General features: G+C 42.2%; 1 protein-coding gene across 1 annotated transcript; it reads left to right on the forward strand.

The window, feature by feature from the left end:
- On the forward strand, window positions 1-23,640 carry LOC115139855 (prostaglandin G/H synthase 1-like). The gene is made up of 11 exons (XM_029677681.2): window positions 1-226; window positions 329-415; window positions 2,098-2,214; window positions 2,698-2,838; window positions 5,979-6,122; window positions 6,268-6,449; window positions 14,342-14,425; window positions 19,022-19,268; window positions 19,790-20,076; window positions 22,129-22,276; window positions 23,000-23,640. The coding sequence occupies exons 1-11, from the start codon at window positions 139-141 to the stop codon at window positions 23,347-23,349; spliced, it is 1,875 nt and encodes a 624-aa protein (XP_029533541.2). The 5' UTR covers window positions 1-138; the 3' UTR covers window positions 23,350-23,640.
- The last annotated feature ends 1,190 nt before the right edge of the window (window positions 23,641-24,830 follow it).

The raw sequence follows: 24,830 nt of genomic DNA on the forward strand, positions 1-24,830 counted from the left end.
GGGGAGGTTGCTTACCAATTTTTTCGCCCCTAACGAAATGAACTTTCACGTATGCAATTCTGTGTGGACTAGTTTTTAGATTGTATCTAAACAGCTTCCAGGAAGGAAATACATCGTATTGGTTATGAGTATTTCTTCATGAGTGCAGCATATATTATTTTTGCACTGCTGTATTGGGAAGACGCTCCCGCTGAAGGTGCTTATGCAGTAAATCTTACAATGAGAGGTGAGTTTTTGACAATTCTTTTTTTTGTTTTTACCAATGGCACCAAACCTTCACATCATTTTAGGTTTGATCATTCATTCACGTTAATAATTGTGTTTTAAGAGTGCGTCGTATGCGTCTGGGCATGTATCCTGCTGCAAAGGTTACCAACATGTCGCGGGGAGGAGGTGGAAGACGCCAGTACTGTTGGTAGGTGTTTAATATTTTAAAACCTATAGCAGGGGCGGGCAACTTGAAGCGATGGGCAACAGGTGGAATGGCTGACTCTGACTAAAGGCTCGGGAATCCTTTATGGATATGGGTACACAGACCTTCTAGCCACTGAGGCTCATCATGAGTTCAGATTTTTTTGTGTCCCCAACCCCATCAACGTTGCCCATCCCTGAACTATAGTGTCATTATTATCTAGTATCAATATGTTGAAATTCTATCAACTGGATTATATGAGATGTATACAGTTATTTAAAACTGCTGAAAAGAATATCCAAAACATCTCGAAAGAGCACATTGTGTCTTTTACATTTTCCAAAGTTTAATTAATAGTGTAACGACCCTGGGTTTATAAGCGCGGATATCGACTCTGCCGCACGAGCATGCTTTTGCAGTCGATAGCGCGCCGGACCTCGGGCTCGAAGGTTGAGGGTTCGAGACCTGCTGTTTCATTACAATATGAAGCTCCAATGAACAGGCATCCAAACATATTTGTTTGTATGGCAACACGGATGACACAAGTAAACATATTTGCAAGTGGAGGAAGCTAGTTTGAAATAAGCAAGAAGGATCATGCAATTTATTTGTACAAATACATTGAAAGCCCTAATTGTACATATCTTTAACTTCCACTATTTGGTCATTTTAAAGGGTTGTGGGGGGGGACACCATGGTGTTAATACACATTTATATTATAAATATTCACGCCAATATCTGTGCTGTCAGTTGAATGTGTTGACTACTAGCACAGTATAGGGTTTTGTCTCCTATCATGAAGACAGAGTTTCCTCTTGGCAGAAAGAGACTGAAAGACTCCAGTTATCTAAAGGACATGACTGAAGAATCCTGCTCAATTAGGAAGGGTTTGCTGAACTACTGCCATTCATACATCCACTCTTCATTTTGAAAATGATAAATGCTATTTATGATCATCTCAATGGATGTGTGTCTGTCTGTGAGGGAAGGACAGGAAGCCGTAACATGATAGAGATGGCAGGGCCAAGGATGTGAGAGTTGGCATCTTGCTTGTCTCATGGCAGCAGACGTTTCTGTTACCACAGCCCTCTGACCCCAGTCAGACTCTCAGTAGTCCCAACCCTCTTCTTTCCTAGTTTGCTAGTTTATTCTAGGCCGAATCTTAATTTGAGATGATTTAACCTACTGTAAATGCAATTTTGCATTGCTACCAGTGGGAGATGTGTGTGACAATAGTAGGTTAGGTTGTGCACACATCTTGAGTTTTGATTTGTACCTGACTAAGATACCATGCTCCGAGGTAATTAAGCTGTGGTTCCGGTGAGTGTCCTCGTCAGATAATGTCACATAGTTACTGTAATAAATGTCTTCCCTACCTCATCAAACTAAAGGGAGCAACACATCAAGTTCCAGCCTGAGATTATTGTTCCACTGATGCTATAAGCACAGTTTTCAGGCTGGCACCCAAGCTAGAGAGACATTGGACAAATGGACACCCTCTATTGTGTCTTGGCAGTCTTTACTGTAGCTGGCAAATTTATGACAATGAGGCACTGTGCTGATCAGGAAAAAGTATGTACGCTACTAGGAAAAACTCTGCTATTCCTGGTAAGGTCACATGGTCAGGAAAAGCTCAGTGCCTAAACTATACTTTAATTGACATGTGTATGTTTTATAATTTGCAGTGAATCCCTGTTGCTATTACCCCTGTCAGAACTGGGGTGTGTGTGTCAGGTTTGGCATTGACCGCTATGAATGTGACTGCACTCGCACCGGCTTCTATGGACAGAATTGCACTATCCGTAAGTTCAGTGTTTTGCTTCTACATTCTTCTGATTCAAGTTATAGTTTCAATTTTCCTCTCTAGTTTATCAAAACATTGTTATCCTTTCCTCATGTGCAGAAGGATTTGTAACAAGATGAAAAGAAAAAGCACAGTGTGTGACCGAAAAGCACCGTGTGTTTAGTTCCACAACTTTTTTTTTTTTTTTTTTTTTTTGTGAAGCTGCCCAAATAATAATGTCTAGTTGAATGAACATATATGAGACAAGTTGAGCAAACACATTTTTAAGTTGACTGCATTTTTGCCTAAGTTTTCTCAAGTTGGAGCTAAGTTTGGGCCAACTATACATTTTAAGTTCAGGTAACACTTTGACTGAAAAGTTGAGTAATGTAAAATTAAAAGGCTGTGGAACCAGTTACTTAATAATGATTAGTTGAAATGACTCAATTTTTTTCCATTTTTAATTACAGTGTGCTGTTTGTCTTCTCTCTCTGTGTTTTAGCTGAGTTCTGGACGAGAGTCCACCAGCAGCTGAAGCCGAGCCCTGACGTGGTCCACTACATCCTCACACACTTCCACTGGCTGTGGAACCTCATCAACAGGACCTTCATGCGGGACTGGCTCATGAGGGTGGTGCTCACAGGTTAGTCGCCTGACATTCAATGCAGCCATGAGCATTCTGGCACAAAATGGTTGCTATAGTGGGCGCTGTGTATAAGTGGTGGAAGGGCTAACTTAGTACCATAACGTGTACAGTGCTTTACATCCAGGTGAAACATGCTATGATGATAGAAATGTATGCATGGATCCATTGTGCTGTTGTAACAGTTGAAAATGCATAAATGCTCTCCAAAGTGCTTCTAGAATTGAATCCTTATCCCATTATCACTACTCAGACCCGTACTGTACATATTCATATCTACTCTTATGGTGTTACTTTAAGAGAAGAGTTTCCCTTCCCTACCAATGCACTCATTGGATAGTTTGCTTACAACTTGTGTCCATTTGCTTCATGGTTTGTCTGTTATGTTCTCCCCATGTAAATGTTTGGATAACACACATTGACCCATGGTGTCATCACCATTCTCTGAGTTCTTCCATCTAACTCGCTAGAACTGCAGACAGTTTTAATTTCAGTCGCATCTCGCGCCCGACAGAACTATTATAGCTTGCCGCCACCATAGCAAGCTGCTCTATCCAGACTGATTGGTGAAGTAATTTAATTTCGATATATATATATTTCTTTTTTCTTTTTTCTTGTTTTATTTGAACCGGTTCAGAACTGGTCGGAACACTGGAACAAAATGAAAAACATTTTGGAAAATAATTTTGGTTCCAACCCCTGGCTAAAATGCAAAAACTGACTTGTGTGTCAAATAATAATGATCGAGCCCACAGGTTTATTTTGCTTTGCATGTGAAAGACAAAGTTAAAGTATAGTTTTTTGATATTATGTACTATAATGTGAATTGCTTTTTCAGTTACATCACATTGATACTTTCATCCCTCAAATGTTTTGCTTGAGGCTTTCCAAATCAAGCTACACTTCAAATGAATTAAATCATATTTTTCAGTCTGCGTGTTTCTTTAACTGAACGTTTCTTCGTTTTATATGGGATTCAACCCATGGTGTGTTATAGTGCGTGGCACTAGACGGCATTGCCCTTTTTTAAAGGTCATTTCTGCTTGAGCCGACATCCGTAGCTTTTACCGTGAGTGCAATCTCCGTGAACGGCGAAGAAATTGTCCTTAAAGGGGGCGTCTACTGTACTGCTTTATAATGTGCTTTGGATTGAGTCATGGTCTTAAACTGAACGTTAATAATGTTTCTTAATTTCAATTGAAAGTTTCTTCAACTCACTGAAATTGGAAGTTTCTTCAAAGTTGAGAATGTCTTAACTCTGCTGGAAGTTGCAGTTTTAAAAACTGATTATCTGGGTTCTGCGGTATGAGAGAGAGAAGTGACATCTCTTCATCTAAAATGTGACACACACACACTTGTTTTGCTATCCTTGTGGGGACCAAACAATTGATTTTCCTTTTCAAAATCCTATTTTCCCCAACCCCTAAATCTAACCCTAAACCTAACCCCTAAGCCTAAAATAGCCTTTTCATTGTGGGGAATGGCGACATGTTTGAATTTTCCTTGTTTTACTATCCTTGTGAGCAGTGGTGGTCAGTATGATGAGGGAGGCCAATTTTTTTTTCATGAGCATGGCCTTATTTCTAAGATGACTCATTCTTATTCCAACAACCCAGTTCAATGTAACAGCGATAGGTTTAGGCTACTACATGATACTCACATTTTCCATGTACTCATCATCAATCTAGCCTATGAATGAAAGTTTGCAATGTAGGTGCACACAGGTCCACAGACAAATTTGTGACAGGCAGTGACATATGGACAGACATTGACATTTAACACCACCTTGCACACTCTTGCCTGCATCTAGTTGATACAGGGCGTAATCATTAGTTCAACAGTTGCAAACAATAGTTTCTATTGGACAAATTCAGGTATGTTTATTCCGCTTGCTTCCGTTTTTTAACAGAATCGGCCGAATGAGTACACCCCTGATCACTCGTAAACACAGTTCACTTTCATGGCAGCCACGTCCTATGTGCTCTCCTTCTCTCACCTCTTCCCTTTGCTTGTGGACTTCAATGCGCAACACATCAGCTGTATGTGACCAGGCAAAAACAACTTTTCCAAGCCAAACCGCTACACACAGTCTACATCGTTGTCACCATATTAGCCTGAGTAAAGTCATAGTCAGTATAGCTAATAGAACTAACGTGTTAGTAAATCGGCTACAATCATGCAGTCATTTTACAGTGTACAGTCAGTAAGCAGTTACACCGGCGGGTCCCAGTGGCAATAAATTAATAATACCAAAAGCTTACCTTGACTTGGAAGAGTTCCGGTGTTGTGTTGGAAAGTCATAGCCAGCTAGCTTACATAGCATACCTCTGTTTGAGCAGGGTGTTTCAGTATGCTAAACTAGCTAGCTGCATTTGCTAGGTAAGTGTCATTTGTTTTTTAAAACTTTCAATCTCTGTCTCTCTTGCTTCTCCTTCATTTTGGAATAAATTAATTTGTTAAACTGTTCAACTATAGTCTCTCTCTTTGAGTAAACTACTCACCACATTTTATCCACTGCAGTGTTAGCTTGTTGTAGCGTATGCTTTCAGTACTAGATTCATTCATTCTCTGATCCTTTGATTGGGTGGACAACATGTCAGTTCATGCGGCAAGAGTTCTGATATTCTGAAGGATGTCCTCCGGAAGTTGTCATAATTACTGTCTAAGTCTATGGAAGGGCGTGAAAATCATGTGCCTCCAAGGTTTTGTATTGAAGTCAATGTACCCAAAGGAGTACAGAAGCTAACTGAGCTCCGGATACACAATGGTGCTACCCTACAGAGTACTGTTGAGGCTACTGCAGACCTTCTTTGCAAAATAGTGTGTTTTTAATCAGTTATTTAGTGATGTGATTACATTTAGTGTAGCTTTATCTAAAATGGATCAATTTAAATGTTTCACAATTAAAACATTTTTTTAATTCACTGAGGAGGATGGTCCTCCTCTGAGGAGCCTCCACTGCTTGTGAGGACTTCTGGTCCCCACAAGGATAGTACAACCACACACACACACACACACACACACACACACACCTATCCCATGGGTTGTATTTCCTCCTAACATTGTTATTGCATTTTCAGTAAAACTTTAGGGCTATAATGATCAATGTGTCAAACAATTATGTTTTCTCCCTCCCAAAGTCAGATCCAACCTTATTCCGAGTCCTCCTACCTTCAACTCCAAGTATGGATACCTCAGCTGGGAGGCCTACTCCAATGTTTCCTATTACACCCGTATCCTACCCCCTGTGCCAGAAGACTGCCCCACCCCTATGGGTACCAAAGGTGAGATGGAGGGCATCCAAAGTTCCTATTAGAAAATAGGATGAAGGCATCCCACAAAGACTTTACTGGAGATTACCCAGTGAAATAAATCTTCCCAACTGCAACATGCATAGCTAACATACTTTCGTTACTCTCTTTTCTCCAGGAAAGTCTGTCCTCCCAGACCCAAAGCTGGTGGTGGAGAAGTTTCTTCTGAGGAGGCAATTCAGGCGGGATCCAAGGGGAACCAACCTAATGTTTGCTTTCTTCGCTCAGCACTTCACCCATCAGTTCTTCAAGACCCGAAACAGTATGGGCTTGGGCTTTACCAGGGCTCTGGGGCATGGGGTGAGTTACTTGGCACTCCCTGTACTGTACACTATGTTATACAGTGCATTTGGAAAGTATTCAGACCCCTTGACCTTTTCCACATTTTGTTCCTGCCTTATTCTAAAATTGATTAAATAAATGATCAATCTACACACAATACCCCATAATGACGAAGCCAAAATAGGTTTTTAGAAAAATTAGCAAATTTATAAAAAACAAAAACTGAAACAAAAAAAACATAAAACATAACAGTATTAACAATGTGATATACATATTTATATATGCATGAAAACCAAAGTCTGAAACCATGACAATTCTCACTGTCTCTTCACCTGACTCTATCCCTCCAAGATCATTTCATGCTGGGTTCCACAAAAAGGGAAGCTCTAAAAAGCTTCCTCATGCTTTCACCCAGTCTTCCCCTTTAGGCCCCAGGTTCCGAGAAGTGTTCCCATGTCATTTTCACTTTGTTCCCCATCTTCTCCATTTCACCTGATTGGCACAAACACCTGATGCGCAAGTGCATATCCCTAATCCACGTTACATCCTCTATCTCAAGGCCATCAGACTGTTAAACAGCCACCACTAAAATTGAATGGCTGCTGCCAACACACTGACTCAACTCCAGCCACTTTAATAATGGGAATTGATGTCAAATATATCACTAGCCACTTTAAACAATGCTACTTAATATAATGTTTACATACCCTACATTATTTATCTCATATGTATACGTATATACTGTACTCTATATCATCTACTGCATCTTTATGTAATACATGTATCACTAGCCACTTTAAACTATGCCACTTTGTTTACATACTCATCTCATATGTATATACTGTACTCAATACCATCTACTGCATCTTGCCCATGCCGCTCTGTACCATCACTCATTCATATATCTTTATGTACATATTCTTTATCCCTTAACACTTGTGTGTATAAGGTAGTAGTGTTGGAATTGTTAGCTAAATTACTCGTTGGTTATTACTGCATTGTCGGAACTAGAAGCACAAGCATTTCGCTACACTCGCATTAACATCTGCTAACCATGTGTATGTGACAAATAAAATTGGATTTGATTTGGATTTGAGGGAACTCGGCACTGCATCTGCTTTCACATCAATGCCTTCAACATTTTGTTCACAGTACAATTACCCCTCTATCATATGATGCATTAACCCATAAAGCAGCTAAACCCCAAACCAACTATGATGTTTTTAGTAGTTCCCAGACCCAACCCATCTGTATATCTTACAGTGGAATCTAGTCTCTCTCTCTCGCTCCGCTTCCTGTGTCATGGTGTCTTCACTCACCCATTATGCTGTTGGACCTCACTTCACATGAGAACTATGCACCCCCCCCACCAAGGAGAGACATGACGATCTTAACCACTGCAGGTACTGTTCAAAGTAGTGTGTCTCAAGTCAATGCTGCTCCAACACCCCCCTTGGTGTCTCTTGACGTACACTCAATCTCCAGAATTCAGCCCGTGCCCTTGGTTATATCTTGGTTCCACCTGAGGATATGCACACTGCAACACATGGGTTATTTCCTGACAACATAATTTGTGATATTTGAATAACATCATCCCCTGGCCTCCCATCGGTCCCCTAGTTACCAGTAACCAATCCATGTGACATGAGTCGTCATAAACTGATATCCCAACAATGCTACAAATGTAACCATAGCTACTTCCAACATGGCCCGTGACTATAGTCTCACAATACCCCTCATTTGCGCAGTTGTCCAATTCCATGCTATCAATATAGCATTCTACGCTTCTGCTACTGCTTTTTCTGTTACTGTCCCTACAGGGACTGCTGTGAGACTAGCTATTGCCCGTAATTTGTCTCCTGCTCTCCTATTGTCTTCGTGTTTTACTGATAAGTCTAGGACTGAACTTTCAGATACCCCCTACCTGTTTCTCATTATATCCCTTGGTCTCTAGTCACCAACATTTCCACTGCGGATAATACAACCCTGTGCTCAAGTTAGGTACACATCTCTCATCCCAAGGCCCCCCCACCCGTTTGTAAACACCTTTGTTACAGTGTAAACTTTGGGCCCCAACGGTTGATAAGCAGCCACCTTCTGACATGTACCATTTACTGTGGTTCGGCCCCAATCTACTGGGAGGTATGTCTAGTGTTTATTAGCTGTCAGAAATGGGGGCGAGATTAGTGGCGTTGGAAGAGTTTCCAACCGTACAAAACTCTGAGTCACATGTTTCTTAATCACACTCTGCAGGAGATGTGCTGCTATTATCACAGCAAACTTCCCTTCTGGCGATGTGGCCTCCTGTATACAGGGATCTGTAGCTAGTCCTTCTGGGGATCTGTAGCTAGTCCTTCTGGCGATGTGGCCTCCTGTATACAGGGATCTGTTGCTAGTCCTTCTGCATCCTTCTGGCGATGTAGGCCTCCTGTAGTCTGTTGCTAGTCCTTCTGGCGATGTGGCCTCCTGTATACAGGGATCTGTTGCTAGTCCTTCTGGCGATGTGGCCTCCTGTATACAGGGATCTGTTGCTAGTCCTTCTGGCGATGTGGCCTCCTGTATACAGGGATCTGTTGCTAGTCCTTCTGGCGATGTGGCCTCCTGTATACAGGGATCTGTTGCTAGTCCTTCTGGCGATGTGGCCTCCTGTATACAGGGATCTGTAGCTATTCTTTCAAGTGTTAGTGCAGGTGCTTCTACACCTGCATTGCTTGCTGTTTGGGGTTTTAGGCTGGGTTTCTGTACAGCACTTTGAGATATCAGCTGATGTACGAAGGGCTTTATAAATACATTTGATTTGATTTGCCTTCTGTGACAAACTCATTACTGAAAGTTGAAAATGGTGTCTGATATAACAACACTGTCTCTTCTACTTTCACCATGATCTGGGTATGTGTAACGTTCAATTAAATCCCCATATTGTGTACAGTTAGCTCATAGAAGGAGAGCAGCTATCTCCTGTAACAATATTCAGTCTCTGGGAATGATACTCCTCTATCATTACGTCTAACTCACAACACACTATACTCCAAATGCATTTTCTACATTTACAAACCTACCAACACATTCTCAAATCAATTTAGTCAATATACATCCTTCCCTCCTCTGGAACAATGAAACACCCTCATGTTCCACAAAACCCAAAAACATATTAACTTGAAAAGAAAAGGGAAACAAAGTACAAGTTTTAATGACTTTGCACCACTCGTTGATGCGACATAACATATCAACTCTGAATAGAGGGTAAAACAAAAACCAACTTTCATGGTTGTCCCAAGCTGTCATCCAGTGAGTCTCCCACACAAATGACCTCCCCTCACGATGACACTTAGAGAAGTTTCTTCAAACCCTTTCGGCCACATAAATGTTAGCAGCGGCCCGGCCCCTCATCCTGCTTGATCCATTCTCTCTCTCAGTATTCCAATCACAACGGAAACATTATAGAACTTATCCAACCCGAATGTAGAATGACTGACCTCAGTGCTTACTTTGAGACTATGGCTCAAATTCCAGTTGATCAACTCCCCACAATACATCCCTGTTAGAACACATTTATAAAGCACCTTTTATTGCCGGCCATAACTCTTCTCATTTACAGCCCCCCCCTTTCCCCCCTGTTTTCCTGTCATGAGTGGCCTGGTAAAGAAAGATCAGGATCTCAATGCATTTTCAGTTTAAATAGTTAGCAGGGCGTATACCCCACCCTTCCTTCCTTCGCCACTCATCATTCTAGCGTGTCTTCTTCGGATATCGTTTACAGTTCATTTCCCCAACGGCACATGTCACTTTTGCCTGTCACATTTCATGGCCCTTGATAATGTCCCGATTTTTAATATCCAAATAGATACTTCAGTTTCTCCCACGCACACGAGTCTCTCAGCTGAGCTTCTCTCTCTCTCTACACTCACTCCACACGCGCTCTCAGCAACCCGGTCCTGTTTTATGGCTCGGACTCAGATAGGAGCGGTAAAAGTCACTGTCTCTTATAGCACGCCTTCGTCGCTTTTTCTTCAGCCGTTTAGGCAGGGTCGTGAGGTTACCACACACCGTCTATGGTCAAATCATTTCTACAATGCATTGAAACACAATCTGACATCACCTTCCATGAAAACCTAAAAAAATAAACACAGATCATAACAACAGTTAAGTTCATTACATTTCTGTTTCAGTAAATTAGACAAACATTGAATATATGACGAATTATGACATTAACCTTTCCTTTATACCATCTCGAAGGCAAATGTCAAAAAGCATAACAATGTTACTGCTAAAAAAAAATACAAATAAACATTTTCTAAATGAGTCCCTGCTCCCTTTATTCTATTGGCGACCTCTAGGATGGTTACCAGATCATGAAGATGGCAATACATATTTCACCCTCCATTGGAAGTTACTGTCATCCCTTATTAACATATATTTCCCTTTCTATATGCAGCCTGAACACAGTACCACTGTATAAGAACCCCGAAGACCAGGACCTCAGGGAACTGGTCATTTACCCCTTTCAAACACATGATTTAAAAAAACATGTTAAATCAAAAATGAACTATTTAGAATTACAGCTCTTTATAACTCCCTACAGACATAATAATAATCTCCTAAAGTAATGGTACAATTTGGATAGAGAACAGTGTTTCTCTTGGATTTTATAATGAAACCCCCCTTCTATTTAATTCCTAATGAAGTTGATCATTCTTCATTAGGGATTTTTATTATTCAAGGCTTTCGACACCATTAAAATGTTTCCTCTCCCTTTCTTTCCCTGTCCTCCGGAAACCATTTAAATACCTCTTCAAAACATTTCATTCTCCTTCATACCCATTTTAACTGAATTGAAAAGACTCCTTCCAATAAATCCCACAACACGGCGATAGTATCTCTCCACCGAGTCTAACGATTCACTGGTCTCCTTTTCCCCATGATTCTCCATAACCATCATACCATATAAAAATAAAGTTAATTTTGTTCAGGGTATTTTAGGGTATTTTAGCATTCTTCATTCTTCACTCCCGTCTACAATACACACCTTCTATTTTCTAAGATAGCACAGATAATAATTAATTGGTCACGGCACTTAATACCTTCTATTAGTACCAATACCATAGCGTCTGCGAATTTATTACTGGAGAATACGGACAGGATCTTATGTCCTATTCCAGTACTTCCTCAAATATCACTATTGATAACCCACATCTCTCATCGCGCCCTCTCACCATAGGGCATAAACCAACCTTTTTCACACACTCACTCACACCCTGCGCGCTCACAGCCACTGCCACTCGACCTTTTGCCCTTCTTACGGGCCTATATACCGTTACACGGTTTTATCTTCCACAGGATTACCCTGTTCAGGACTTCCCCTCTCTCTATTAGATTTTACCCTCCACAGGCTTATGCTCGGGACTTTATCTATGAGATTCTACCCTCCACAGGAACTATCCTGCTCGGGACTCATGAGACTTACCCTCACAGATCTATTCTGCTCGGGACTTACTCTTGAACTTATATTGTACTAGCATATACCACAAAGCTATGACCGGTCGTCACACAATGGGCCTATATAATTAAACTTAGGCTCTCCAGGTCTGTATCCCATAATTAGTTCAGCCAACAATTCTCATCTCCCCAAGATGTCAAAATGATTGGAAACAGATATAGGAACTTGGCCTACCTTTTTGTTTGTTGCCAGCTCTGCTCCTCTAATCTGGACTCCATGGCTCGACTCTAAGTCGTGGTGAACCCTGCTCGCAGCGCTGTCTGTTACATTCTTATTTTTCAGAGTAAACCAAGTTGAATCATTCCCAAAGGTTCTGTACAGCTGTAATCGGACAGCAAAACATGTCTTTCCATCAGTTATATACATCCTACTTAAGACACTCGTCCTCCTTACAGTTTATGGCTCCACAGGAAGCTAATAAAGAGGGTAACAGGATGACAAACCCTGATTACTCCCTTAAGGGGAACTGACCTCACCCCTCACCTCCTGACCTCAACCCCTCCTTCACCTAATCCACAAATATCCTTCTGTCTTCCCTATATCAACACATCGCTCTCCTCTCCTCCATCAAACACATTCCAAAGCCTTCTGAGTTGCTACAGATTCTTTCTATTCAAGGCTTCGTCTCTATCATTTATTTAATATCTCAATGTTCAAAATTTAGCCGATTCCAACACCGTATTCACATAAGTATTCAGAACCTTTGCTATGAGACTTGAAATTGAGCTCAGGTACATCCTGTTTCCATTGATCATCCTTGAGATGTTTCTACAACTTGATTGGAGTCCACCTGTGGTAAATTCAATTGATTGGACTTGGAAAGGCACACACCTATATAAATTCCCACAGTTGACAGTACATGTCAGTGCAAAAACCAAGCCATGAGGTCGAAGGTTTGTCCATAGAGCCCCCAAGACAGGATTGTGTCAAGGCACAGATCTGGGGAAGGCTACCACATTTGTTTTGCAGTATTGAAGGTCCCAGTGGCCTCCATTCTTAAATGGAAGAAGTTTGGAACCACCAAGACGCTTCCTAGAGCTGGCCAAACTGAGCAATCGGGGGAGAAGGGCCTTGGTCAGGGAGGTGACCAAGAACCCGATGGTCACTCTGACAGGGCTCCAGAGTTCTTCTGTGGAGATGAGAGAACCTTCCACGACAACCATCTCTGCAGCACTCCACCAATCAGGCATTTATGGTAGAGTGGCCAGACGGAAGCCACTCCTCAGTAAAAGGCACATGACAGCCTGCTTGGAGATTGCCAAAAGGCACCTAAAGGACTCAGACCATGAGAAACAAGATTAGTGCCAAGCATCACAACTGGAGGAAACCTGGCACCATCCCTACGGTGAAGCGTGGTGGCAGCATCATGCTGTGGGGATGTTTTTCGGCAGCAGGGACTGGGAGACTAGTCATGATTGAGCGAAAGATGAACGGAGCAAAGTGCAGAGAGATCCTTGATGATAACCTGCTCCAGAGCACTCAGGACCTCAGACTGGGGTGACTGTTCACCTTCCAACAGGACAACGACCCTAAGCAGACAGCCAAGACAACACCGGGGTGACTTCAGGACAATTCTCTGAATGTCCGTGAGTGGGTCAGCCAGAGCTCGGACTTAAATAGCTGTGCAGCGACGCTCGCCATCCATCCAGACAGAGTTTGAGAGGATCTGCAGAGAAGAAAGGGAGAAATTCCCCAAATACAAGTGTGCCAAGCTTGTAGCGTCATACCCAAGGAGACTTGAGGCTCTAATTGCTGCCAAAGGGGCTTCAACAAAGTACTGAGTTTAGGGTCTGAATACTTACTGGGGCAAAAAAGTATTTAGTCAGCCACCAATTGCGCAAGTTATCCCACTTAAAAAGATGAGAGGCCTTTAATTTTCATCATAGGTACACTTCAACTATGACAGACAAAATGAGAAAAAGAAATCCAGAAATAATTTATATATTTTTAAATCCATTTTAGAATAAGGCTGTAACGTAAGAAAGTCAAGGTGTCTGAATACTTTCCGAATGCACTGTATGTTATATTATTCAATTTGATAGAATGATTGTATTTATTCTATTATGTTTAGGGGAGGATGACCGGTAAGTGATGTATTTAGGTGTTAGGAAGAGGTGGACAACTCCAATCCTTAGAGGACTTTTTCCTTGACCTTTTTAGTCATTTTAGCAGATGCTCTTATCCGGAGCGATTTTACAGCACTTTTTCCATACTTTTTTTCTCTCCATACTATTCCAACAGCCGCAATATAATCTTGTTCATTTGCTGGAACCAAATCTTGCACGCTCTGCGAGATACATGGGAGTCATATTCATCTATGGCTCTTGCATGCATCTTGTCTCACGAATGTGAATCTTTTTTTTATTTTTATCTCATATTTCATGTTAATCTCATGTTATTAATCTCTAACCAGGTGGATGCCGGCAATGTCTACGGAGATAATCTGGTGCGTCAACTGAACCTCCGGCTTCTTAAAGACGGAAAGATGAAATATCAGGTATGTGGAGGAATGCTTAACTCCACTCCGGCTATGAGAAAGCATGGACACGTCTCCACTGGAATGTTACTGTAGACACGGTCCGCTCTGAGGTCCGCTCTGAGGTCCGCTCTGAGGTCCGCTCTGAGGTCCACTCTGTGGTACATGTGCTTTCAACCCTTTACACTTTTAACCCTTTCCAACCCTTTTCATACTAATGTGGTTAAATATATCCCAAAAAAGGTGGAATCAACATAAATTGCATTTAAAGAAAAATCTCAAAACGGATTTGCTCTTCTATATACAGGTTTAAAATGGCAGATTTGGGCACGGATAAACACCTACATAGGAACGCCGTGGCTGTACAGTTACATGACATCAAGAGGTCTGGCTCTGCGCTTCACAGCTCTGTATGGATTTTGACTGACTGCCATTCTGAACTTGAGCACCTCGTGCGACAAGAATATGCCTCTTTCCCTCCCGCTAATTGGGCAGCTTTTGCATGTTTTTTTGTTCTCTGGGGGAGGGAGGTTCTGTAAATTGAGGACTCAGTGTGTTTTGAAATATTTGAAGTTGAGGATTATAATAAATACTGCTATGATGTCATACAAGCAAGCCAAGATTTGGAAATGTGAACTTCACATTTCCAAATCATTAATGTCTATCACCCATTTCGTATGATAGGTTACGAATTGCAATTCGTATTATGTTACCAATTTTCTAAATGTACAGTATGTTACAAATTAGATAGTGTAGGGGTTAAGGTTTAGGAGTTAGTTTAAAGGGTTAGTGGAAGGGATAGCTAACATGAAGTAATTGCAGAGTAGCAAAGTAATTGAAAGTTGCAAAAATGCTAAAGTTGTCTGAGATTCGTTCACGTAGATGTTCACGTTGCCTTAAGTAACCATCTGTCATATGTAACCATATCAAATTTACATTTACTATGTTACATCCAGGCTGCTGATCTGGTGGACTCACTAAACACAAATGCTTAGTTTGTAAATTCAGTCTGAGTATTTGAGACTATCCATAACTTAAAATATCCAGAAAATTGTGTCCTCTGGTTTGCTTAATGTAAGGACTGTGAAATGGTTGTTTGCAATTACATTTGCTTTTAATACTTCAGTATATATAAAACCAGATACTTTAGTCATTTTCTATTAAGGTAAAAGTGAAAGTCGGCAAGTAAGGAAGTCTAAAAGTATCTTTACTTTTACACAAGTATGACAATTGAGTACTTCTCCCACCACCGCACAAAGGTAGCAGGTAACAGCATAGTCATTGTTCAGCAACCAGGTGCCAGTTAGTGGATCATTTGAGTGACCAGAGATCCTGACTCATGTCAGGATAAAGAAGTACACCCATGAGGCCCATTTTCTTTATCTGTTGAATAAGCTGAATTCGACTCCAAAGAAGGACGTTAGGGAATGGTATCTGTTTTTGGCAAAGGTGTTGGTTCAAAGTCAGGGAGAGGTTGTGTTGTAAGAACCCCATTGATTGTCTCTTTTGGCAGTGTGAAACTCATGTGAAACTCAAGATGAGATGACTGAGCAACTGTTGGTTATTTACAGTGCCTTAAAGTATTCAGACACCCTTGACTTTTTCCAGTTTACAGCCTTATTCTAAAATGGATTTAAATAGTTTTTTCCTTATCCCTCTACACACAATACCCCATAATGACAAATCAAAGTTTGTTTTTTTAGAAATGTGCTATATTTGCTATTGTTTGCTATTTTTTAAATCATTTTTAAAAAAATAAATAATAAAATTGGAAATATCACATTTACATAAGTATTCAGACCCTTAATAACTAAGTACTTACAGCCTTGAGTCTTCTTTGGTATGATGCTACAAGCTTGGCACACCTGTATTTGGGGAGTTTCTCCCATTCTTCTCTGCAGATCCTCTCAAGCTCTGTCAGGTTGGATGGGAAGCGTTGCTGCAAATCTATTTTCAGGTCGTTCCAGTGATGTTTGATCGGGTTCAAGTCCGAGCTCTGGCTGGGCCACTCAAAGACATTCAGAGACTTGTCCCGAAGACACTCCTGCGTTGTCTTGGCTGTGTGTCTGGGGTCGTTGTCCTGTTGGAAGGTGAACCTTCGCCCCAGTCTGCTGTGCTGCTCTCGAGCAGGTTTTCATCAAGGATCTCTCTGTACATTGCTCCATTCAGCTTTGCTTCAATCCCGACTAGTCTCCCAGTCCCTGCTGCTGAAAAACATCCCTAAAGCATGATGACCACGCTTCACTGTAGGGATGGTGCCAGGTTTCCTCCAGATGTGACGCTTGGCAGTCAGGCCAAAGAGTTCAATCTTGGTTTCATCAGACAAGAGAAACTTGTTTCTCATGGTCTGATAGTCTTCAGGTACCTTTTGGCAAACTCTCAAGCGGGCTGTCATGTGCCTTTTTCTGAGGAGTGGCTTCCGCCTGGCAACTCTACTATAGAGGAGCTCTGTCAGTGACCATCAGGTTCTTGGTCACCTCCCTGACCAAGACCCTTCTCCCCTGATTGCTCAGTTTTCCTAGAGCTGGCCGCCCGGACAGAGTCTTGGTTTGTTCCAAACTTCTTCCATTTAAGAATAGAGGAGGCCCCTGTGTTCTTGGTGTCCTTCAATGCTGCAGAAATGTTTTGGTACCCTTCCCCAGATCTCTACCTCGGTGCAATCCTGTCTCGGAACTCTACAGACAATTCCTACGACCTCGTGGCTTGGTTTTTGCTCCTACGTGCACTGTCAATTGTGGGAGCTTATATAGACAGGTGTGTGTCTTTCCAAATCATGTCCAATCAGTAGAATTTACCACAGGTGGACTCTAAGTCACAGAAACATCTCAAGGATGATCACTGGAAACAGGATTTTTTTCACCTTTATTTAACCAGGTAGGCAAGTTGAGAGCAAGTTCTCATTTACAATTGCGACCTGGCCAAGATAAAGCAAAGCAGTTCGACAGATACAACGACACAGAGTTACACATGGAGTAAAACAAACATACAGTCAATAATACAGTATAAACAAGTCTATATACAATGTGAGCAAATGAGGTGAGAAGGGAGGTAAAGGCAAAAAAGGCCATGGTGGCAAAGTAAATACAATATAGCAAGTAAAACACTGGAATGGTAGATTTGCAATGGAAGAATGTGCAAAGTAGAAATAAAAAGAATGGGGTGCAAAGGAGCAAAATAAATAAATCAATTAAATACAGTTGGGAAAGAGGTAGTTGTTTGGGCTAAATTATAGGTGGGCTATGTACAGGTGCAGTAATCTGTGAGCTGCTCTGAGAGTTGGTGCTTAAAGCTAGTGAGGGAGATAAGTGTTTCCAGTTTCAGAGATTTTTGTAGTTCGTTCCAGTCATTGGCAGCAGAGAACTGGAAGGAGAGGCGGCCCAAAAAATAATTGGTTTTGGGGGTGACTAGAGAGATATACCTGCTGGAGCGTGCTACAGGTGGGAGATGCTATGGTGACCAGCGAGCTGAGATAAGGGGGGACTTTACCTAGCAGGGTCTTGTAGATGACATGGAGCCAGTGGGTTTGGCGACGAGTATGAAGCGAGGGCCAGCCAACGAGAGCGTACAGGTCGCAATGGTGGGTAGTATATGGGGCTTTGGTGACAAAACGGATTGCACTGTGATAGACTGCATCCAATTTGTTGAGTAGGGTATTGGAGGCTATTTTGTAAATGACATCGCCAAAGTCGAGGATTGGTAGGATGGTCAGTTTTACAAGGGTATGTTTGGCAGCATGAGTGAAGGATGCTTTGTTGCGAAATAGGAAGCCAATTTTAGATTTAACTTTGGATTGGAGATGTTTGATATGGGTCTGGAAGGAGAGTTTACAGTCTAACCAGACACCTAAGTATTTGTAGTTGTCCACGTATTCTAAGTCAGAGCCGTCCAGAGTAGTGAATTTGGACAGGGGTAGGTGCAGGTAGCGATCGGTTGAAGAGCATGCATTTAGTTTTACTTGTATTTAAGAGCAATTGGAGGCCACGGAAGGAGAGTTTTATGGCATTGAAGCTTGCCTGGAGGGTTGTTAACACAGTGGATGCACTTGAGCTCAATTTCGAGTCTCATAGCAAAGGGTCTGAATACTTATGTAAATAAGATATTTTTAATACATTTGCAAACCTTTCTAAACCTATTTTCTTTTTTTCATTATGGGTTATTGTGTGAAGATTGAGGATTTTTTTATTTCATCCATTTTAGGCTGTAACGTAACAAAATATGGAAAAAGTCTAATGTTCTGAATTCTTTCTGAAGGCACTGTATGGGTGGAGTTCAGATAATCATTTGATTATAATGATTTAGATGCACTATTGTAAAGTGGCTGTTCCACTGGATGTCTTAAGGTGAACGCACCAATTTGTAAGTCGCTCTGGATAAGAGCGTCTGCTAAATGACTTAAATGTAAATGTAAATGTAATCATTATTTACAGTAGTGTTTCCAATATGTTGGGGTCATGACCCTTTTTTCCACTGCTCAAGACCTTTTGACATCGCTTTTCCACAAAAACCCAAAAGGGACCCCACATAAGTTTTTCCATTATTCCATTATGCTCACAAGTTACTACATTGTGCTAATGGATCAGTAAAGCTCTTAAGGGCTAATACTATCTTCTCTTCCAGGTGGTTAAAGGTGAGGTGTACCCTCCTACGGTGGCTGAGGCGGAGGTGAATATGAGATACCCTCAAGAGACTCCCGTGGGGCAGCGTATGGCCATCGGGCAGGAGGTGTTTGGGCTGTTGCCAGGCCTCACCATGTATGCCACCCTGTGGCTGAGAGAACACAACCGCGTCTGTGACATCCTGAAGGCAGAGCACCCCACCTGGGGGGACGAGCAGCTCTTCCAGACCGCCAGGCTCATCGTAATAGGTAAGTACATACTTGACTGGACAGGGATCTCTCTCTAGCCTTTCATACCACCAGAGATTGCCCAATTTAGACACTTAAGTGCTTTAGGCAGAATATACATTTCTAGGAAATGTTTTCATGTGCTGGGTTGCTTAGGGCCCCCTAGCGGGGTCTCAACTTACTGTTGCGATTTAGAATAGTAGGTGCAAGTTCGAAATTTGCTTGTGCATCAGCAATTTTTCTCTTGTTTTGTCAGTCATTGACAGTCACTCAATTAGCCATTTCAGCTAACAATTTTTAGATTGTTATGTTATTATTCCCAGCTATCTAAACTTGTAGTTATCATGGCCGAATACCGACCGGGGCCCCTGACCTTCAGGAGGTCCCCAACCAAATCTCGCTTAGGGCCCCCAAAAGATTAGAGCTGTCCCTGCTTGGTTGTGTGAATAGTTGGGGGCAATAAGAATCAACACACTTCTCCAGTAGATTCTCCCCAAAATGTATTTTCTTGGGTGTAGATCCATATTTAGTTTATATTCCAGGTGAGACCATCCGGATAGTGATCGAGGAGTACGTGCAGCACCTGAGTGGCTACCTGTTGGATCTGAAGTTTGACCCAGTCCTGCTCTTCAAGTCCACGTTCCAGTACAGGAACCGCATCGCTGTGGAGTTCAAACAGCTGTACCACTGGCACCCCCTGATGCCAGACAGCTTCCACATAGACGGAGACGTGGTGCCCTACTCCCAGTTCATCTTCAACACCTCCATCGTCACACACTACGGGGTGGAGAAACTGGTGGACGCTTTCTCCCGCCAGTGTGCTGGACAGGTATGGTGTGTGTGGTGACTACGGGATTTCATATGCAGTGTTGTAATGGTAAACCCTGGTCTCCATAATGTTGTCATACCATACATAAGTCGGTTGGTGTCAATGCCAATATGGCACTTATTTTCAAAGAGTTCTCAATAAACTGACAAGGAGAAGCTATTTCTTTGAAATCACTTCCTGAATTTAAAATCTTTGTCTGCAAAAATGACAAAAAACTATCTTAAGATAGCTAGGTGGGACAAACACATATCACAGTCATAGTAAGTACATTTTTCCTCAATAAAGTAGCTATCAGCAAAGTCAGAGCTAGTAAGGGGGAAAGGAGTCAAGTGCGAGTGTTAGTTCACACAAGTCTTTTTTGGGGGGGTGAGGAGGTGGTGGTGTTGCTGTGGGATGATTTAAGATTCTCTTTGAAGATGTAGGGTTTCAGATGTTTTCAGAAGATGGGCAAGGGACTCTGGTGTCCTAGCTTCAGAGGGAAGGAAGCTGGTTCCACCATTGGGGTGCCAGGACAGAGAAGTGCTTAGACTGGGCTGAGCGGGAGCTGCTCTGCCGTAGGGGTGGGAGGACCAAGAGCCCAGACCTAGCAGAAGGGAGAACTCAGGTCGGGGTGTAGGGATTAAGCAGAGCCTGAATGTTGGGAGAGTCAGTTCCTCTTACTGCTCCGTAGGTAATTACCATGGTCTTGTAGTGAGCCAGTGGAGTGTGTGGAGGAGCGGGGTGACTTGGGAGAACTCTATGGATGTTGTAGAGCATGAACCTGCAGGAGCGAGTCACTGCTTTGATATTTGCAGCGAACGACAGGGGGTTGTCAAGGGTCATGCCAAGGTAGTTTACACACTAGTAGGGGGACACCGTGGAGTTGTCAACCGTGATGGCGAGGTCTTGGAGCGGACAGGCCTTTCCCGGGAGGAAGAGTAGCTCCGTCTTGTTGCGGTTGAGCTTGAGTTGGTAAGCTGTCATCGAAGCTGAGGTATCTGCCAGGCACGCGGAGATGCGTGTCGCCACCTGAGTGTCAGAAGGGGGGAAAAGGAGAAAAGTAGTTGAGTGTCATCCGCATAGCAATGATAAGCGAGACCATGCGAGGATATGACGCAGCCGAGTGACTTGGTGTATAGCGAGAAGAGGGCCTAGAACCGAGCCCTGGTTATAGGCCCACGTCACCTGGTGAGTGACTTGAATTCAAATGGACACATTGGACTGATTTGTGTGTTCTGGTACTTCTTATTTTGAGCAAGGCAGACGTTGTGTAAGAGAGATGGAGAAAGGGAGGGTGAGGTTGGGACAGGGCAAATAAGGCAAGATTGAGTAGCCTGATTGTAAATTTGACACTACTTGGTGTGAAGTCCATAATCGTGAGCAGTAAAATAGCACATGTTGTAACTGTCACCACAGCCCTGCAAACTTGTTAGTGCTCTGCGTTCCGTATCTACAGAATCAACTACAGAGCGGTTTTCTGTTGATTAGAAGCTGTGATAGATCATGACTGAAGGCTTAAACAAGATGCTATCTGTCGTCTGTAAATATTTTTCTCTGTGGCTTATTGATATCAATCTTTGTCAGCAGAGCAGCAGCTATCTATGCAGTATTAGCGAGTAGAAACTTGCTATCTGTGTATGTGTGCCATTGAGGGTGAATAGGCAAGACAAAATATTCAAGTGCATATGTAAGGTGTATATGGAGTAACACATTTCGGGCCCTTCATAGGTGGGTCATTTATTTGAATGACTTTTTTTCCATTTTGTTCTCATGCATCCTATATTTATACAGGGGGGTGCCTGTTTGATCCTTTCAGATGTAGGCCTCTATTCAATCCGGAAAGCTGAATCGTTACAGATTCCGCGATAGAAACGTAAAGGTAATTTCTGATTGAGCCGACATAAGGAGCATTTACCGGAATGCAGTCTCTGATAAAGCGGGAATATTGCCTTTTTAAAAATTACAATCACAATGTAAAGCTGAATTTCCACGAAGCAGATTGAATCGAGCCCTTAGTGTAGTGTACACCATTGCCTACAATGGGGTCTGTCTGATTTGAATCCTGTTTCTCAGATAGGAGGAGGTCGGAACATCCACCCAGTGGTGACCAATGTGGCCGAGGGGGTTATTGAAGAGTCCAGGACTCTGCGTCTCCAACCCTTCAACGAGTACAGGAAGAGGTTCAACCTGAAGCCCTACACATCTTTCTCTGACTTCACTGGTAAGACCACATATATTTTAGAGATTGGAAATGCCGGCACCACAAAAGGCTTCTATGGAAAGAGGTACTGTCTATGCAAAGTAGCTTAACGTCTGTTACACATCACTTAAAAAAAAAAAATTTGAAGACCACATATTTCTATATATGCTCATGGGAAATTACACGGTGACAGAGTGATGCTGAGACTGATTTGTTACTTTAAAATGTATGCCAAGCAAAACTAATCGTTGAACAAGCCATAGAACTCGATGCACAAGGAGGACTTAACCATTTCCACTGAACATTTTATAAAAACACATTTACTTGAAGAACCGTGCAGAACCTCCTTGTGCATCGAGTTGTATGGCTTGTTTAACTTTGCAACGATTAGTTTTGCTTGGCATACATTTTAAAGTAACAAATCAGTCTCAGCATCACTCTGTCACCGTGTTTTTGCCCCTTATGCAAATTGAAAATATGGGAAGTAACAACGTTCTCTCAAAGCAGCTGTCATTCAGCATCATCCTGACGTGGGTCAGCCTCTTAAGAAGCCAACTGCAGTCTTTGTTGTCCTTTCATCTCAAACCAGTCTCCTCTTTAACTTGTTCATGTGTTTCTAATGAACTCTTTTACTCTTCTGTATTGTATTTGTATTCATTTACTTTAAATGTGCCCTATCTGTGTAGTTTGCTGCAACCGAATTGCCCTTCTGGGACAATAATGATATTTTCTATTGTCCTCCAGGTGAGGAGGAGATAGCCAGGGAGCTGGAGGAGCTCTATGGTGACATCGATGCGCTGGAGTTCTACCCCGCCATCATGCTGGAGAAGACACGCCCCAATGCCATATTTGGTGAGAGCATGGTGGAGATGGGGGCTCCGTTCTCCCTGAAAGGCCTTCTGGGTAACCCCATCTGTTCCCCTGAGTACTGGAAGCCCAGCACATTCGGAGGCCAGACAGGCTTTGATATAGTCAATTCGGCCTCGCTGGAGAGACTGGTGTGTCTGAACACTAATTGGTGTCCATACGTAGCCTTCAATGTCCCTCCAGCCGGGCAGGAGGAGCCGCCAAGGAAACAGTCCACTGAACTGTAAGCCATTGTGATTACTGTATCCATGGTTACGTTAGTTTTTTTTATGGTCTTACCGTAGTGCCGATTTCCACCTACAATGCCTATACTGTATACTACATTTACAATGCATAGGCTGCATTTATGAATCATTCCCATGTTGCTTATGTCCAGGTGACAAGGAAACGCTTGAATAAATGAGGAATACAAGTATGTTGAAAGCAGTGTGGTTTCGGAGTTAATGAACCCCCTAAGGTCAATGTCCGCACCCCAGTGGAAATATAATCCCCATAATAAAATAATTCCCAGAAAATCAGTCAATTAAAGCTACCGATATCTTTTTGTTGTTGTATTGGATGAGTCTCAATCCACTGCATCTGTGACAGAGCTAGAGCGGTGTTGGTCAAACCATGAGCAGTCTTCTCACAAAGTCCTCTGTAGTGTCTAAAGGGTTTGACCTACTGTACAAACTATTATGACCCCTCTATGCAAAGGTAAGACTCTCACGTTTTGCTTTAGGATGACCACAGGCCTCAGGACTCGTCTGAAGGTCCCCCGGTACCAGATGACAAAATTAACGGAAGTGTATATATGGAGACTGTATAGTGCCAAAAATAAGAGGTTGAATAATTGTAAAATATTTTTTACAAATGTTTCCTGATCTTTCTTATCTCTCAGATATAGGACAAACACTTCCGAACAAACTCCCCTTTCCCTTTATTTCTTGGAACAACCGAGTCCTCCCCATGTAGTGAATTTGTTATTCAATGCGTTTTTGTATTGGCGAATAGCAATAAGGCCAAACTTTTTTATTTTTAATAAAGATTTGTATATAGTACCAAAAGTTTGGCTCACCCACTCTTTTGCATTATTTTTACTATTTTCTACATTGTAGAATAATAGTGAAGACTTCACAACTATGAAAAAACACATATGGAATCATGTAGTAACCAAAATAAGTTTTAAACAACTCAAAATGTATATTATATTTGAGATTCTTCAAAGTAGCCACCCTTTGCCTTGGTATTGGTATTTTATTAGGATCCCCATTCTGTTGCAAAAGAAGCAGCTACTCTTCCTGGGGTCCACATGACACATGACATGGCCTTGATGACAGCTTTGCACACTCTTGGCATTCTCTCAACCAGCTTCACCTGGAATGCTTTTCCAACAGTCTTGAAGGATGCTGAGCACTTGATGGCTGCTTTCCCTTCACTCTGCGGTCCAACTCATCCCAAATTGGCTTTCCCTGTTTAAATAAAGGTTAAATGACAAAAATACATCTCAATTGGGTTGAGGTCTGGTGATTGTGGAGGCCAGGTTATCTGATGCAGCACTCATCACTCCTTGGTCAAATAGCCCTAACACAACCTGGAGGTGTGTTTTGGCTCATTGTCCTGTTGAAAAACAAATGATTGTCCCATTAAGTGCCAACCAGATGGGATGGCATATCGCTGCAGAATGCCGTGGTAGCCATGCTGGTTAAGTGTGCCTTGAATTCTAAAT

Source organism: Oncorhynchus nerka, linkage group LG13 (genome assembly GCF_034236695.1).
Source record: "Oncorhynchus nerka isolate Pitt River linkage group LG13, Oner_Uvic_2.0, whole genome shotgun sequence".
Taxonomy (NCBI): domain Eukaryota; kingdom Metazoa; phylum Chordata; class Actinopteri; order Salmoniformes; family Salmonidae; genus Oncorhynchus; species Oncorhynchus nerka.